The sequence below is a fragment of the Macaca nemestrina genome, chromosome 10 (genome assembly GCF_043159975.1).
Source record: "Macaca nemestrina isolate mMacNem1 chromosome 10, mMacNem.hap1, whole genome shotgun sequence".
Lineage (NCBI taxonomy): Eukaryota > Metazoa > Chordata > Mammalia > Primates > Cercopithecidae > Macaca > Macaca nemestrina.
Window position 1 is genome coordinate 9,820,268 of NC_092134.1, and position 18,052 is coordinate 9,838,319.

Here is an 18,052-nt window from a genome sequence, read left to right on the forward strand (position 1 = left end):
CACCCAGCCTCATATCTGTTCTATTTATGGCATCTGACAGGAACTTTATAATTTATCAACTATACTATTAAAACAGAAACACATTGAAAAAGCAGCAACACCACCACTGTATATTTTCTTCTAAAAGTCTCAAAGCCTGTATTTCTATTAATGATGCCTTGTGTTTGTTTAGGACTTAAAGATACCGAAACCAAAGCACTTTCTTCTTCTATTTTTTATTTTTTTTGAGACAGGGTCTCCCTCTGTCACCTAAGTGGAGTGCAGTGGAGTAAAAATGGCTCAGTGCAGCCTTGTCCTCCTGGGCTCAAGCAAGCTTCTTCGCCTCAGCCTCCCCAGTAGCTGAGGCCACAGGTGTGTACCACCATACCTGGCTAGTTTTTAATTTTCTGTAGAGATGGGGTCTTGCCATGTTGCCCAGGCAGGTCTCGAACTCATGGGCTCAAGCAATCCTCCTGCCTTAGCCTCCCAAAGTGATGGGATTACAGGTGTGAGCCACCACGTCCAGCTGCAAAGTACTTTCAGATACATTATTGTATTTAATACAAATAAAGAAAATAAGAGATGCACATTTCCTGATTATCTCAGGAAGACCTATCTTGGAAGACCATTAGGTTTTCAATTTTTGAAACTAAATTATCCTTTCTACACCTTGTTTCGTTACCTTTCATAGTATCTCCAGATCTTTTTCCAGTTCCTTAGGCAATGTTAGCTCCTTTTCCTTAACTTTTTCTGTTTTAAATTTTATTTATTTATTTTTTTGAGGCAGAGTCTCACTCTGTTGCCCAGGTTGGAGTGGAGTGGCACGATCCTGGGTCACTACAACCTTTGCCTCCCGGGTTCCAGCGATTCTCCTGTCTCAGCCTCCCAACTAGCTGGGATTATAGGCACCAGCCACCACGCCCAGCTAATTTTTGTATTTTTAGTAGAGACAGGATTTCACCATGTTGGCCAGGCTGGTCTCCAACTCCTGACCTCAAGTGATCCGCCTGCCTCGACCTCCCAAAGTGCTGGGAGTATAAGCATGAGCCACGACGCACAGCCAACTTTCTCTTTTTAAAAAGACTAGTCAAGTACAGTAGAGAAGAGGGAAAGAGTAGAACAAGAAGCTTGATCTGTGACTGTGAACAATTAAGATAACTCACTACTAGGCTGGGCGCGGTGGCTCACGCCTGTAATCCCAGCACTTTGGGAGGCCGAGGCGAGCGGATCACGAGGTCAGGAGATCGAGACCATCCTAGCTAACATGGTGAACCCCTGTCTCTACTAAAAATACAAAATAAATAAATAAATAAATAAATAACCGGGCGTGGTGGTGGGCGCCTGTAGTCTCAGCTACTAGGGAGGCTGAGGCAGGAGAATGACGTGAACCTGGGGGGTGGAGCTTGCAGTGAGCGGAGAGTGCGCCACTGGACTCCAGCCTGGGCGAGAGAACGAGACATCGTCTCACCAAAAAAAAAAAGGTAACTCACATTCTGTATTTGACCACTCCTCTCATTTTTTCTTTTGTCCCAAAGAGGTCTTACTGCCGAGGAGTGCGAGCTCTGTGGCCAATAGACCTGCGTTCAATGTCTCAATGCCACAATTTACTTACTGGGCAACTTTGGCTCTATTTCCTCATCTGTAAAATGGAGATACTACTACCTAGAGTGAGAACAAAATCATACATGTTGCCATAAATGTAAAGTACTTAGTGCTCACTAAATGGGAGCATGTCAGATCTCTCAACTACAAGGCTGAGGAACTTCAGAATGACATACCACATACGCCGTGATCTTATGACACAAACCCAGTCTGGGATCTGATTATTTCATGGGCCTTTGTTTTAGAGCTTAGGGTGAAGAGGCATCTAGAACAGTGGCTTGTAAATTATTTTACTTGGTATGGTCCAATTTAAGAAGTACTTGATAAGCCATGACATTACTGAAAACATGTTATTTGGTGGGGTCATAATTCTCGTCTATGAAATCAGGTACTAAAGGAGATCACTGTGATGCCAAAAATATAGCCTGACTTCCCAGCAGGCTCGCACTGAAAGATAAAACCATCTTCAATGAAGCAAGTCCTGGTTTAAACATAAAATATATTTTGGAATTATGTAATATAATTTAAAAAATCACGAAAAACAGGATAATATCAAATTTACCCTTTAAAAATTGCCAGGCGTGGTGCCTCATGCCTGTAATCCCAGCACTTTGGGTGGCCGAGGCAGGAGGATGACCTGAGGTCAGGTGTTCAAGACCAGCCTGGCCAATACGGCAAAACCCCGTCTGTACTAAAAATACAAAAAATTAGCTGGATGTGGTGGCGGGCACCAGTATTCCCAGCTACTCCGGAGGCTGAAGCAGAAGAATCGCTTGAACCCGGGAGGCAGAGGTTAAAGTGAGCCAAGATCACGCCATTGCCCTCCAGCCTGGGTGACAGACTGAGACCCTGTCCCTACCCCCCATAAAAAAATAAAAAAAAGTAAAAAATAAAAATTGGTAGGTATACTTAGGAAGCTCAAATGAGATGGAAGGCCTCCTGGCAAATCTGTCATTCCAAGGGCAAATCCATCTCCTGGGTCGTGGAGGCCTAAGTGATAGTGCCAGGGAAGTTCCTTTACTGTGAGCCAGAACTCCTGGAGGGAAATCGAGGAGCTGGAAGGACCTTAAAGGTTAACTAGGCTGAAGAATGTGGCCTGCACAGTGCGCATGAAATGGGCTGGGGACCCACGGGAAGGAGAGCGGGTTCCCTTAGGACCTTCAAAAGTAGGGCAGGGTGGCTGGCGCCTGTGATCCCAGCACTTTGGGAGGCCGAGGAAGGAGGATTGCTTGAGGCCAGGAGTTCAAGAACAGCCTGGGCAACATGGTGAGACACCCCCCCCCCCAACGTCTATTTAAAAAAACAAATATCTCCGCAGAAGCCTAGCGAGGGAAGTGCTGACCCCTACTACGTGCCAGGCCTGAAACAGCACCTGATGCGTGCTCACAGCTCCACTCAGCTAAGTACACGAGGATCCTTCCGTTTTGCCTTGGGCCTCCGTGGAACCGTTTTTTCCAGGACGGTAGTCTCTCCTCTCCCCTGCCCTAAGTGCTTGAACAGCCCCAGGGCCGACCCACAGCACCTAGCGTAAACCAGGTCTCGAGAAAACTGAGCTAGGGTGTCAGCGCCGGCCCCACCCCACCGCCAGCGCGGCCTCAGGTAAACTGGCTGCGCCACTCGGGGTCGCAAGACGGGAAAACCCCAGGCGTCCCGGCTCCCAGTCCTCTCTCCGGAGCCCTTGACAGTCGTCGGCAGCCGTAGGGTTACCTGACTTCTCCGCAGACACTTACCTGGTCTCAGGACCCGACTAGTGCCCTCAACGTTCTACAGGAACCCGAATCGCCGCAGCAGAGGACTCGCAATCGCGATCCCTGATCTGCGCACGCGCCGTACTCTGATCGCGGTTTCCCTCATCTACCAGAGGCTCATGTTTACTCACTGCGCATGCGACAAACTGAAGCTTCTTTCCCTCGTGGCAGCGGCTGGCTTCCAGAGAGCCAATCAGAGAAGAGGGTTTCACAGCAACCCCACTCCCTTGTCACACCCCCGGGGTTGGACATCTCTGGTTGGAGCTGCGCGAGGGGGAAGGGCGAGGTGGACGCGCGCACCACCTTTGGCTGTCTCCGCCTCCTTCCGGGCAGCCAATCACCGGCGAGACGCCGGGCGCGCGCGCGCGCGCTCTCTCGAGTAACGGTCGCGAGAGGCCGCTCTCCTGACCCTGACATCGGCAGCGGGAGCGGCGGCCAGGTAAGCGGCCGCCAGCCTGCAGGGAGCTGTAGGCCGCTGGGGACAGGGGACGAGACTTAGGAGACACCGTCTTAGCGGCCCCCTGAGTGTGGTGATGGGCTGGGGTGTGAGGAGACGGTGGCCGATGAACTTGACCCCACCGCAGCCCTTCGCTGTGTGGGCGCTCTGCCCGGCCGCGGTGCGCCTTTTCTAGACCCGGCGCCCTTGAGTGACACTCGCGCGGCCCAATAGCGGAGCGCCCTTCCCGAGGGGCGGGGGGTTTGTGGTTTTATTTATTTATTTATTTATTTTTTTCCTCCCGTTTTTTGCCAAGGTGTCCCGGCTTCCTTTTGGGATCGCGGTTGTAGTTGAAGGAGCGGTGGCTTTTCTCCGTCCTCCCTGCTTTCCGTAGCTTAGGCGACTGCATGAATTCTCCCTCTCCTTCCCACTTTGACCCCATGGCGGCCACCAGCCATTGCGGGCTGGCTGTGAGCCCCAGAATGTCAGGATCTGGTCTCATCCCTATCTGAAATCTCTTTCTCTCCCCCAAGCCTCCAGGCAAGGCGGAGCGCCCAGTTAACTTTCATGTTTCATAACCGCCAATCGTTCCTTTTGCCCAGCTCCCTTTTTTTGCTAGGGGGTGGGGACACCAAAAGCGTCATATCTTGTTGCTGAGAAATGTAAAAGCTCTGCTCTTATATTCATTCTGTATCAAAATAAAAAATTTTTTTTTGCATTGTATATGTGGGTGTTTAAGGATTTTTCCCTCTTACTTCCCTGCCCTCCCCATAGCACCTCCACTCCAATAGAGAAGCATCCTTGAATTTGTAGTGGTTTTCCATCTGGATCTGCATCCGGATCCGGATTACCTCAGCAGGGGAAATAATAGATGGGGTTGCAGGTCCATCTCCCTGGAGAGCTTGTGTTTTCCTGGCATAACAGCACGGTGATTGGAATCCAGGTATTTCTGTTGCCAGTTGGAAGGGGCAGTCCTTGACAGTTTCAGTGCCCCATTTGTCGTGGGTGATGGGCTGAGCCACTGGGGAAAAGTCAATTTAGTTAGGTCCGGTTACCCTTTGCATTCACTCCTGTCCCTGAAGGAAATGGTCCCTGTTTTTGTGTAATGCTTTATAGAAGCAGGACCTAAAAGTGGGAATCTAGCGGAAGCGGAATACTAGACAGTATTCCTGTTGCACTCTCTAAGCTTTTCAGTTTGTGAGCAGCTGAGTTTTTTTTCCCTTTATTTCTCCTTTTTCTTCTTGCTCCCTTGCTCTTTTATAAATGCATGAATTCCCCAGGAAGGAGGCATCTTGTTTGACCTGTTACAGCCAATTTGCCATTGTATATACCCAGCTTCAGTGAAATTTTAGTTGGCCTGGCAAATAATTTTTTTATTTAGTATTTTTATTTTTATTTTTTAGGAGATGGAGTCTTGCTCTGTTGCCCAAGCTGGAATGCAGTGGCAGGATCATAGCTCACTGCAGCCTTGAACTCCTGGGCTCAAGTGATCCTTCCACCTCAGCCTCCAGAGTAGCTGGGACATGCTCCCAGTAGCAGCAGGCAGGCTCCAGTGTGTCCAGCTGGTTTATTTTCTAAGAATAGCTGCACAGAGACAAAAGACCATATATATAGTTCAAAATGTACTTCCAGACAATGGGGAAGCTATGGTTGTTAACAGTTTAATTGGCTCTTTTTAAAACAAATATTAAGTAGTTCAGTTCTTCTAGTCTCTGTTTAAGTCAACAAACATATATACTTGGTAGAATTTATTAAACAAATGAATAAGGCATGCAAGTATTCCAATTGTTACATAATAGAATTGTATCTAGAACCTTCATTGTAAAGCCTGGCAAAATGGTTTGCACTGTAATCCCCCCTGCTCGGAAGGCTGAGCGCTTGAGGCCAGGAGTTGTAGACCAGCCTGGGCAATGTAGCAAGATGCTGTCTCTAAAAAACAGAACGTTGATTATTAAACATATAAAAATCTGAAATATTACCTGAAAAAGGTGATGCTGCTTTTGCAAATAATCCTTGATGTAGATTTTTAATTGAGATACATAATACATAATTCATATACCATAAAATTCAGCCTTTTAAAAGTGTACAATTCAGTGGTTTTTAGTTCACAAGGTTGTCCAGCCATCATCACTAATTCCAGAATTTTTTATCACCCCAAAGGAAACTCCATACCAACTGCACTCACTCACATTCTCTCCTTCCTCCAGCTCCTGGCAGCCATTTGTCTATAAATTTGCCAATTCAAGATATTTCATATCAATGAAATCATATAGTCTGTGGTCTTTTGTGACTGGCTTTTTTTACTTAGCATAGTAGCTTTAGTGTTCATCTGTGTTGTAGCATATGTCTTTTTATGGCTGAATCCTAGCCTGTTCTATGGATATGCTTCATTTGTTTATCCGTTTAGCCACTGATGGACATTTGGGTGGTTTCTACATTTTGATTATTATGAATACTGTTGCTGTCCTTAATGGAGATCTGCATGAAAGAAGTTAAGGTTTCCAAAGTTATGTAAAAGCAGTTGCTAGGTTTAGTGGCTTTTTATAGTAGTTTCTTTTCCCCCATTCATTTTCAGACTCTCTTGGAAGTTTAGGATATTTCACAGTTCTGAATGTTAGCCACTGAAAATGCCAGTAGACGATGAAGCCTCTGAAGATGACACGGATTCACTTTCCTCAAACAGTCCAAGAACCTTTATTTTCAAATAAGAGAATATAACAATTTCTTTACACTATGGAAGAGTTTGACTTGGTGAAAACCTTACACAAAACTTCATCTTCTGTAGAATCTGATAAAAATTCTCTGCATTCTCTTGGACTGAACTTAAATACTGATAGGTAAGAATGGGATTTTAGAAAATGTAACAAATCAGAATAACCTTATTTGCATACATTTACCAGTTTATCCAAATAGTGTCAGAGTTACTGATTTGAATTATTATTATTATTTTTTAACCTATCAAGAATGTTCAGGGAGGCTGGGCGCGGTAACTCATGCCTGTAATCCCAGCACCTTGGGAGGCTGAGGCGGGTGGATCACCTGAGACCAGGAGTTGGAGACGAGCCTGGCTAACATGGTGAAACCTGGTCTCTACTAAAAATACAAAAATTAGCCAGGTGTGGTGGCGTGTGCCTGTAGTTCCAGCTACTCGGGAGGCTGAGGCAGGAGAATTGCTGGAACCTGGGAGGCAGAGGTTGCAATGAGCCAAGATTGCACCACTGCACTCCAACCTGGGCAACAGAGCAAGACTCCGTCTTAAAAACAAACAAACAAAAAAGAGGCTAGGCGCAGTGGCTCACGCCTGTAGTCCCAGCACTTTGGGAGGCCAAGGTGGGAGGGTCACAAGGTCAGGAGATCGAGACCATCCTGGCTAACATGGTGAAACCCCATCTCTTTTTTTTTTTTTTTTTTTTTTGAGACGGAGTCTCGCTCTGTCACCCAGGCTGGAGTGCAGTGGCTCTATCTCGGCTCGCTGCAAGCTCCGCCTCCCGGGTTCACGCCATTCTCCTGCCTCAGCCTCCCGAGTAGCTGGGACTACAGGCGCCCGCCACCTCGCCCGGCTAAGTTTTTGTATTTTTAGTAGAGACGGGGTTTCACTGTGTTAGCCAGGAAGGTCTCGATCTCCTGACCTCGTGATCCGCCCGTCTCGGCCTCCCAAAGTGCTGGGATTACAGGCTTGAGCCACCGCGCCCGGCTGAAACCCCATCTCTACTAAAAATACAAAAAAAAAAAAAAAAAAAATTAGCTGGGCGTGGTGGTGGGAGCCTGTAGTCCCAGCTACTCGGCAGGCTGAGGCAGGAGGATGGCGTGATCCTGGGAGGTGGAGCTTGCAGTGAACTGAGATGGCGCCACTGCACTCCAGCCTGGGCAACAGAGTGAGACTCCGTCTCAAAAAAAAAAAAAAAAAAAAAAAAAAAAGAAAGAATGTTCAAGGACAGTTGTTTAAGTCAGGAGTAGGTTTAGTATTTTCATGTTTTTCATTTCTCCCAGAGATACGTACTTTTGCATGGAAAGCATTCTGAAAAAGAACTTGTTTTGCATGTTTTACTTTCCTTTACACTTTTTTGTTTGTTTTTGTAAATTACAAGCATATCTTTAACATTTAGTTGCCTAAATATTATTTCTACATTTTTAAATAATTGGGACAAATGATGTTTTATGTTGCAGAAATACTTCACCAATGTGGGAAGCAGCAATTAAAGTTGAGTATTAGGAAGTTAAGACAAAACCAGACTCTAAGTAGACAAAATAGTGGACTAAATAGATGTTATCAAAGTGTGTTTTATGCATTTTATTTATTTTTTTAAAATGCATTTTATTTATTTTTTATTTTTTTTTGAGACAGAGTCTTGCTCTGTTGCCCAGGCTGGAGTGCAGTGGCTCTATCTCGGCTCGCTGCAAGCTCCGCCTCCCGGGTTCATGCCATTCTCCTGCCTCAGCCTCCCGAGTAGCTGGGACTACAGGCGCCCGCCACCTTGCCTGGCTAATTTTTTTTTTTTTTCTTGAGACGGAGTCTCGTTCTGTAGCCCAGGCTGGAGTGCAGTGGCCGGATCTCAGCTCACTGCAAGCTCCGCCTCCCGGGTTCACGCCATTCTCCTGCCTCAGCCTCCCGAGTAGCTGGGACTACAGGCACTGCCACCTCGCCCGGCTATTTTTTGTATTTCTTAGTAGAGACGGGGTTTCACCGTGTTAGCCAGAATGGTCTCGATCTCCTGACCTCGTGATCCGCCCATCTCGGCCTCCCAAAGTGCTGGGATTACAGGCTTGAGCCACCGCGCCCGGCCTTGCCTGGCTAATTTTTTGTATTTTTAGTAGAGACAGGGTTTCACTGTGTTGGCCAGGATGGTCTCGATCTCCTGACCTCGTGATCCGCCCGTCTCGGCCTCCCAAAGTGCTGGGATTACTGGCTTGAGCCACCGCGCCCGGTGCATTTTATTTTTAAGCTATCCTATGATTGGTTTGTTTTTATTTTTTAATGGTCTTAACACAGATCATGGTTAGTTTGTTTTTCATCAGCCTGTTTACTTTCAATTTGCACATAGTCTGACAAGCTTGGTTATTGGGTTTCTAAATTTACAGTAGTGTAGAAACAGCAAAGAGGCAAGGACTGTAAGAGAGGAGAGCATCTATAAACAGCATATAGAAGAAAGGAAAACAGCGGTTTTGGGGCCTTACTGGTAAAGGGGCAAGGAACTTTAAACACAGTAGGTCTTGAAGAAATTGTGTATTATAATTATAAATAAATACATTACTTAAAAAATTGTTAATTCTCTGCCCTTTTCAGGAGGAATTTAAGGCCGCTTACATGGGTATATAAAACAATGGGGATGGGGAGTTGTAAAAAACAAACAGAGGAATATGTGAAGTAAAATGAGAAAGTTTTTTGTTTTTTTTTTTTTTTGAGACGGAGTCTGGCTCTGTCGCCCAGGCTGGAGTGCAGTGGCCGGATCTCAGCTCACTGCAAGCTCCGCCTCCCGGGTTTGCGCCATTCTCCTGCCTCAGCCTCCCGAGTAGCTGGGACTACAGGCGCCCGCCACCTCGCCCGGCTATTTTTTTGTATTTTTTAGTAGAGACGGGGTTTCACTGTGTTAGCCAGGATGGTCTCGATCTCCTGACCTCGTGATCCGCCCGTCTCGGCCTCCCAAAGTGCTGGGATTACAGGCTTGAGCCACCGCGCCCGGCGAAGAAAGTACATTTTAAAAGGCACGGGGAATAGTCCTACAGTAATCTATATGCACTTGCTGAAAGTTGGCCTCGCATTTTGGTTCTTGCATTACTTGATGGTCCCTTTGAAGTACACTTCTAGAAGAAATTCCTGTGAGAACAGTGTTTGATTTGGGTGGAGGAAGCTGTGCCTTGCTAGTGAAAATTAGGCAATTAAACTTGTCTCCCTTTTCATTGTGACTGGCAGGTAAATTGGCCACATTTAAACTCGATTATTACAGCTATGTAAAACCCTTTACTGATAACATATGTTCTTCCCTTTTAATTTTTTTTTTTTTTTTTTTTTGAGACGGGAGTCTTGCTCTGTTGCTAGGCTGGAGTGCAGTGGCACGATCTCAGCTCACTGCAGTCTGCGCCTCCTGGGTTCAAGGGATTTCCCTGCCTCAGCCTCCTGATTACTGGGACTGCAGGCGTGCACCACCACACCTGGCTAATTTTTTGTATTTTAGTAGAGATGGGGTTTCACCATGTTGGCCAGGATGGTCTCGATTTCCTGAGCTTGTGATCCGCCCACCTCGGCCTCCCAAACTGCTGGGATTACAGGCGTGAGCCACTGCGCCTGGCCTCCTTTGAATTTTTAGTAATATTTTCACTGGTCCTAACTATTATTTTACTGTTATTTTTATTTATTTATTTTTAAAACAAATTCTTTGTGAAAGAAAGGAGGATATCAAGCAGTAAATAAATGAAAATGATCTTTTTGTGACTAGATTTTAAGTACATTTTAATGACCTGAAATATATTGTGTGTTTATAAAACAAATCCAAAATAACTTACTTGAAGTTTGGAAAAGCAGTACTCCTGGAAAGAATCAGTGCTGTTTTACACACTGAGTAGGCTAAGTAAGTCCTGAATACTTGCTGCTAATTTGCTTGGCACAACTTTTATTCAGAGATAGTGCCGAGATAGGCATCAGCTTATCATACCAAATTATGGGTATCCAGTGAACAAGATTTGACTGTCATTTGGGGCAGTGGAGAAAGAATCCCCACTGCACAATGAAGGGCTGTTCTTAAAGTTGGGGGAAATAATCCTCTGGAATAGGGGAGATCAGAGAAGCTGGAAATTAATCTTATTGTTTAGCACAGACTTTTTTTATTTTCTGCTGATCCTTTGGAGTGTTCTCTCACTTCTGGAGAAGGTCTTTCTGTTGTGTTCTTAAAAAGAATACAGTGCGGTCTTTTTACTGCCCTTTTCCTTTTGTGAACCAACTTGTGATCAGATTTTCAACAAATGAGGTGCCATTAGAAGGATTAAATATCAGTGGTTTTGTACTGCTCTGCTAAATCTTGAACTGCTGAATTATTCAACACTTTGATAGAGTGAAGAAAACCATTTGAATTATTTATGTTTCAACAGAAGTAGTCCCCACCTTAGTACAAATGGGGTATCCTCTTTCTCAGGGAAGACCAGACCATCTGTAATTCAAGGTACAGTTGAAGTCCTAACTTCTTTAATGCAAGAGCTACAAAACAGTGGAAAGACTGATTCGGAACTTTGGAAAAGCTGTGAGGTATCTAATTTTGTTTTATTTTTGTAATTTTAAGATAATTATATTAAAACATACCTCTACTAAACTCTAAATTATTAGAAATTTATGTCCTGAAGAGCATGACACTTTTAAGTTAATGCTAAAGTGGTCAAGTATATTAATTTAGGAATGATATTGAATGAATGGGAAAAAGGTGATCAAAAGTATTTTTTAACAATATATTACTGATTAGACATTCTAATTTGTATATTAAATATGAACTAAAACATTGTCTTCATTCAGAGACCTGAGAATCCCAAAATTATTAAAATTGTTACTAATTGTAATGTTGTCAGTAACTTATATGGAATTGTCATCATTTTAAAAAACCTAAATCCACTTTGAAATATTTTCAATGTTCTAATTATAAATTGAAGCTTCTATTTAGTACCTTACCATATTCAGCTGTGATACATTCCATTATATTGTTTTCAGATCAGTGGTTCTTTCTTTGGCTCATAGGTTAAACTGTGATATAAAAATGTGACAGTTAAAAGAATACTTACATGGCCGAGCACAGTGGCTCACGCCTATAATCCTTTCACTTTAGGCGGCCAAGGTGGGAGGTTTGGTTGAGGCCAGGAGTTTGAGACTAGCCTGGGCAAGATAGCAAGACCCTGTCTCTGCAAATATAAATACATACATAAATTAGCTGGGCATGGTGGCATGGGATCTGTAGTCGTAGCTACTTGGGAGGCTGATGTGGGAGGATCACTTGAACCCAGGAGGTCAGGGTTGCAGTGAGCTATGATCACAGCACTACACTGCAGCCTAGGTGACAGACTGAGACCCTGTCTCTCTCTATATATAAAAATAGAGAACCTGTAATCCCAGCACTTAAGGAGGCGGAGGTAGATAGCTTGAGCCCAGGAGTTTGTGACCTGCTTGGGCAACATAACTAGACCCCCTCAGTAAAAAAAAAAACACAAAAAACCTTACATATAAATTTTGTTTCATAGAATAATGCTCAAGATAGACTTTCTTAAGGCTGAATTTGATAGTTTTTAATAGAAATGTATAAACCATTATTAATTCTTAGAAAGCACTAGATCTTATTTTAAACGTTAATTATACTTTTAAAAGCATAATTTGTGTTATTTTTTAGCAAGTAGAGTAAGCGAAATGAAAGATTACCTGGTTTAAGAATTCAATAGCAGCAACTGCTAAGTATAATTATTTATATCCATTATCCATAATTATTGGAATTATAAGAAAGTATTACTATATGCTTAAAAAAATTGAGTTTTCAGTTTTTATACTTTATGCTTGTTTGCATATAATAATCAGTATGTACTAATGTGAAAGACCTTTAAAAATGCCCATACAAATGCAATTAAAAATGGAATGTTTTATTAAATATATTAAATGTTTCCCCTAATGTATCTACTCATTAGCTTTTTGTTTGTTTGTTTTTGAGACAGAGTCTCGCTCTGTTGCCCAGGCTGGAGTGCCATGGTGCGATCTTGGCTCATAGCAACCACTGTCTCCCAGGTTCAAGTGATTCTCCTGCCTCAGTCTCTCGAGTAGCCGAGATCACAGGCGAGTGCCACCATGCCCACCTAATTTTTATATTTTTAGTAGAGAAGGGGTTTTGCCATGTTGGCCAGGCTGGTCTCGAACTCCTGACCTGATGTAATCTTCCTACCTTGGCTTCCCAAAGTGCTGGGATTACAGGCATAAGCCACCATGGCTGGCCCTCATTAGCTTTTGATACCTGAATTAACATGCTTTAGGACAAAGGAGGCATTGCCATAATGTAGTTTAACTTCTGGAAAATTTGTGTTTAACTAGAAATTGTTACTTTTAACAATTTGAAATCAACATTTTTTTTTGACATCAGCATCTTAAGTCAGAATCAGAATATATTCCCTTCCATACCTCTCCCCTCCCTTCCCTCCCATCTTCCTCCTCCTTCCTTCCCTCCCTCCCTTCCTCCCTTCTCTTTGTTTCTTTTTCTCCTCTTTCATTCTCTCTCTTTTTTATTTTTTTAAATAGGGTCTCACTCTGTCACCCAGGCTGGAGTGCAGTGGCACAACCTCTGTTCACTGCATCTTCAACCTCTTGGGCTCAAGCCATCCTCCCACGTCAGCCTCCCAAGTAGCTGGGACTACAGGTGCATACCACCATGCCCAGCTAATTTTTGTATTTTTTGTTGAGACAAGGTTTTGCTATGTTGCCCAGGTTAGTCTTGAACTCGTGAACTCAAATGATCCACCCACCTTGGCCTCCCAAAGTGCTGGAATTACAGGCATGAGTCACTGTGCCCAGCCTCTGAGCTCTCTTTTTATAACAGCTTTCAAAATAACATCAATTTATATTATCCTAAAATGAAATTCATAGGTAAAATAACCCACCTGTACCCACTTCAAAAAATCAATAACATGTATTTGGATATATCCATGTGAGGCACATGTTCATTAGAAGACATAATGAAGTAGTCATGTTTACCTGTATGTAGACTCACTGTGAATTCAGCAGCTGAACACAGATCGATGTAGCTATGGTGTGTTGATGATCCAGGTATTGTATATAGCACCTCCACTGGTAACATGCTTTTCTGAAAGGGTGACGAACTTCTCATGAGATTTTGAAACAAGTTTGTTTTGATGTTATGAATAATGTGCAAAATATTTATTGTTTTGTAATATAAAATGGACACAGGACAATTCTTCGTCGTGGGGGACTGCCCTATGATCTGCATGCCTGGACCCTGCCCACTAAATGCCAGTGATGTCCCCCCAGCTTTGTCATGACTGTGACCTTACAGATTTCCAACATGGAGTTGCTTCCCCATTGAGATCACTGCATCATATTTAAATTTAAAACTTAGGCCTGTAATCCCAGCACTTCAGGAGACTGAGGCAGATGGATCAGTTGAGGTCAGGAGTTCAAGAACAGCCTGGCCAACATGGTAAAACCGTGTCTCTACTAAAAAAAATAAAAATTAGCCAGGCCGGGCGCGGTGGCTCAAGCCTGTAATCCCAGCACTTTGGGAGGCCGAGACGGGCGGATCACGAGGTCAGGAGATCGAGACCATCCTGGCTAACACGGTGAAACCCCGTCTCTACTAAAAAATACAAAAAACTAGCCGGGCGCGGTGGCGGGCGCCTGTAGTCCCAGCTACTCGGGAGGCGGAGGCAGGAGAATGGCGTGAACCCGGGAGGCGGAGCTTGCAGTGAGCTGAGATCCGGCCACTGCACTCCAGCCTGGGCGGCAGAGCGAGACTCCGTCTCAAAAAAAAAAAAAAAAAAAAAAAAAAAAAATTAGCAAAACATGGTGACACATGCCTGTCATCTCAGCTGCTTGGGAGGCTGAGGCACGAGAATTGCTTGAACTCGGGAGGCGGAGGTTGCAGTGAGCCCAGATCATGCCACTGCGCTCCAGCTTGGGCGAGAGAGCGACAGACCCCGTCTCAAAAAATAAATAAATAAAACTTAATCCTCTTAGCCACCTATGAGATGTTGTTATTCCCATTTTATAAAGTAGGAAACTGAGGTACAAATAAATTTGTCCAGGACCCCACAAGTTTTTAGTGGAGAGCTTGGAGTTAGAGTGGGGCAGGGGTAGGAGACAGAGTTCACAAAGTGAACAATTAAGAGACTTTCTGATGTGGCAAATGCTATGAAGGAAATACATAGGATGATAAGAAAGAAAGGAACTGTTAGGATGGTTTGAGAAGATGACAGTTAGGCTGAAATTGCAGGGTGGGAAGACAGCAGTCAGGGTGGGAAGACAGCAGTCAGGGTGGGAAGACAGCAGTCAGGATGGGAAGACAGCAGCCATGGTGAGAGCTGAGCAAGAGCTTGCCAGGTGGCGGGCACAGCAGGTGCTCAGCTGTGAGGTGGGAGACAATTGTGGCACGCTCAAGAACAGGTGTGCAGCCAGCAAGGGACAGAGGGCTGGGATGAAGTGGGGAGGTGCGCAGGAGCCAGACAGTGCAGAGCCATCTAAGGAGAGCTTAGGAGTGGAAAGATGCTGAAAGGCTTTACACAGGCAGGTAGTTTTCATAGCCACTTCCTGCTGTTGTGTATTGCTGCATATGGTCTGTGGCTGAAAGTCTCCCAGCCTTGAGGCTGAATGTAGCCTTCTGTAGAACTCCCTGCTCCCTTGGTGTGACGTGCTGGCATACTCCAGCTATGAGAGTGCCGATGGCTCTTGGGATTCGGGATGGATCATGACCTAAAAAGTGCTCTTTTACACTGGAGGAATTGTTCTGTGAAATGTTAAGTCAAAAAATTATTTTTAACTAACATATTTTATAATTTAATAGACCAGGTGGTTACAGCTATTCAATTTGGTGGAAAAACAATGCCAAGAACAGATAGTTGCCCAGCAGGAGCAGTTCCACAACCAAATTCAAGTAAGTTGTCATTTACATTGATTCCTTTTTTATATACATATACATATACATACACAACACATATAGAAATGGAGTCTCACTCTTGTCGCCCAGGTTGGAGTGCAGTGGCATGATCTCAGCTTGCTACAACCTCTGCCTCCTGGGTTCAAGCCATTCTCCTGCCTCAGCGTCCCGAGTAGGTGAGATTACAGGCACCCGCCAACACGCCTGGCTAATTTTGCTATTTTTAGTAGAGACGGGGTTTTGCCATGTTCGCCAGGCTGCTCTCGAACTCCTGACCTCAGGTAATCCACCCGCCTCGGCCTCCTGCCTGGCACTTTTTAAATTTTATTTTTATTTATTTTTTTTGAGATGAAGTCTCACTCTGTTGCCCAGGCTGGAGTGCAATGGCACGGTCTTGGCTCACTGCAACCTCCACCTCCCAGGTTCAAGCAATTCTCTTGCCCCAGCCTCCTGAGTAGCTGGGAATACAGGTGTGTGCCACCATAACTGGCTAATTTTTGTATTTTTATTAGAGACAGGGTTTCATCATGTTGGCCAGGCTGATCTTGAACTCCTGACCTCGTGATCTGCCTGCCTCGGCCTCCCAAAGTGCTGGGATTACAGGCATGAGCCACCACGCCCAGCGTCCTTTTTTATATTTGTAAGAAAAAACAATATGTTATATCAATTTTTTTTTTTTGAGACAAGGTCTCACTCTGTCACCCAGGCTGGCGTGCAGTGACACGATTTTAGCTGACTGCAACCTCTACCTCCTGGATTCAAGAAATTCTCCTGCCTCAGTCTCCTGAGTAGCTGGAATTACAGATGTGCACCACCATGTCTGGCTAATTTTTAGTAGAGTCAGAGTTTCACCATGTTGGCCAGGCTGGTCTTGAGCTCCTGACCTTGTGATCTGCCCACCTCGCCCTCCCAAAGTGTTGGGATTGCAGGCATGAGCCACCATGCCTGGCCACCAGCCTCAATTTTGTTTATAAACTAAAGATAAAGCATCACATTTTTTTAGAATGATATTTCATCATATTTTGAAACATGATATTCTTTTTTTTTTTTTTTTTTTTTTGAGACGGAGTCTCGCTCTGTCGCCCAGGCTGGAGTGCAGTGGCGCAATCTCGGCTCACTGCAAGCTCCGCCTCCCGGGTTCACGCCATTCTCCTGCCTCAGCCTCCCGAGTAGCTGGGACTACAGGCGCCCGCCCCTGCGCCCGGCTAATTTTTTGTATTTTTAGTAGAGACGGGGTTTCACCATGGTCTCGATCTCCTGACCTTGTGATCCGCCCACCTCGGCCTCCCAAAGTGCTGGGATTACAGGCGTGAGCCACCACGCCCGGCCGAAACATGATATTCTTGTAACAGTCATAAAAATATGATGTTTAATATACTTTCTTACCCAAATCTAACTTTTTATTTCCAGCATATACAGGAGGAGATAAAAAATTTAGTCAAATTACAGACTAGTAGTGCTTCCTGTGAAGGAAATTCTTCAAACAAACAAGTATCTTCGGAAAGTCAAATGGGTTTTTTTTCTGAAAGCGGTGAGAGAAATGAATCTGTTATCCATTATCCTGAATCCACAGAACCTGAAATACAGCAAGAAATGTCCACGTCACAACCAGACTGCAATGTGGATAGTAGCTCAGTAAGCAGTGGATATGGCACCTTTTGTATCTCAGATTTAAATCCATACAAATCTAAAGACCCTAAGGAGTTCATGGAGCACGTAGATGTTCCCAAAGGACAGTATGTAGCACCTGCGGTGCCAGCCGATTCACTTGTAGATGGTGTGAAAAATGAGAGTTTTTATATACAGACTCCTGAAGAGTGCTGTGCGTCTTTAAAGGAAGATGTATCCATTTTTCCTGGTGAATTTGAACATAATTTTCTTGGTGAAAATAAGGTTTCTGAAGTATACAGTGGGAAAACAAATAGGTAAGTAGAATTTCCATCATTCGAAGGGAGTTTATTACATTTAGAATCTAGTAAATAAAGTTCCTTTTAATGGACTATAATAGAATGGGATGTATTTGAACATTAATCAGTTTGTTGCCTGTAGAAAATTGAAATAAACAAATCACACCACACTATATTCTTTTTTTTTTTTTTTTTTTTTTTGAGACGCAGTCTCGCTCTGTTGCCCAGGCTGGAGTGCAGTGGCCGGATCTCAGCTCACTGCAAGCTCTGCCTCCCGGGTTTACGCCATTCTCCTGCCTCACCCTCCCGAGTAGCTGGGACTACAGGCGCCTGCCACCTCGCCCGGCTCATTTTTGTATTTTTTAGTAGAGACGGGGTTTCACCGTGTTAGCCAGGATGGTCTCGATCTCCTGACCTCGTGATCCACCCGTCTCGGCCTCCCAAAGTGCTGGGATTACAGGCTTGAGCCACCGCACCTGGCCCACACCACACTAGATTCTAATGATACTGACTTTCTTCCCATCTGTAATGTTGTAAGACTGCTAAACTCTTAAGGTCGGAAACTTTGCCAGAAAATAGAAAAGATATTTTCAGCAGACAGGACTGTATCAATAGTGGAAGTTTGTCACACATGTTCATGTAATTTGAATAATTTTTTTTTTTTTTAAAGGTGGGGGTCTTACTTTGTTGTCCAAGCTGGTGTGCAGTGGTGCAATTATAGCTCACTGCAGCCTAGAATTCCTGGGCTCAAGTGATCCTCCT

At 44.4% G+C, this 18,052-nt stretch overlaps 2 protein-coding genes across 13 annotated transcripts in view; one reads left to right on the top strand and one right to left on the bottom strand.

Moving 5' to 3' along the window:
- The window catches only part of MTRFR (mitochondrial translation release factor in rescue), a 29,875-nt gene extending 26,270 nt beyond the window's left edge, over positions 1 to 3,605 (bottom strand). Inside the window, exon 1 of one of the 3 annotated variants that reach the window (XM_011762383.3) lies at positions 3,461 to 3,605. The gene's annotated coding sequence lies outside the window, so the exon portion shown is untranslated. The other 2 variants (XM_011762374.3, XM_011762389.3) reach the window with 2 other exon arrangements.
- Positions 3,606 to 3,629: 24 nt separating this feature from the next.
- The window catches only part of LOC105494150 (M-phase phosphoprotein 9), an 86,274-nt gene continuing 71,851 nt past the window's right edge, over positions 3,630 to 18,052 (top strand). For 5 of the 10 annotated variants that reach the window (XM_011762309.2, XM_071070868.1, XM_011762329.2 and 2 more), the window contains exons 1-5: positions 3,630 to 3,768; positions 6,341 to 6,602; positions 10,849 to 11,002; positions 15,291 to 15,380; positions 16,794 to 17,308. In XM_011762309.2, the coding sequence (XP_011760611.2) occupies positions 6,499 to 6,602; positions 10,849 to 11,002; positions 15,291 to 15,380; positions 16,794 to 17,308 (863 nt within the window). In that variant the 5' untranslated portion in view covers positions 3,630 to 3,768; positions 6,341 to 6,498. Of the gene's footprint in view, positions 3,769 to 4,539; positions 4,709 to 6,340; positions 6,603 to 10,848; positions 11,003 to 12,441; positions 12,560 to 15,290; positions 15,381 to 16,793; positions 17,309 to 18,052 lie in introns of those variants that run through there. The other 5 variants (XM_071070869.1, XM_071070867.1, XM_011762349.3 and 2 more) reach the window with 5 other exon arrangements.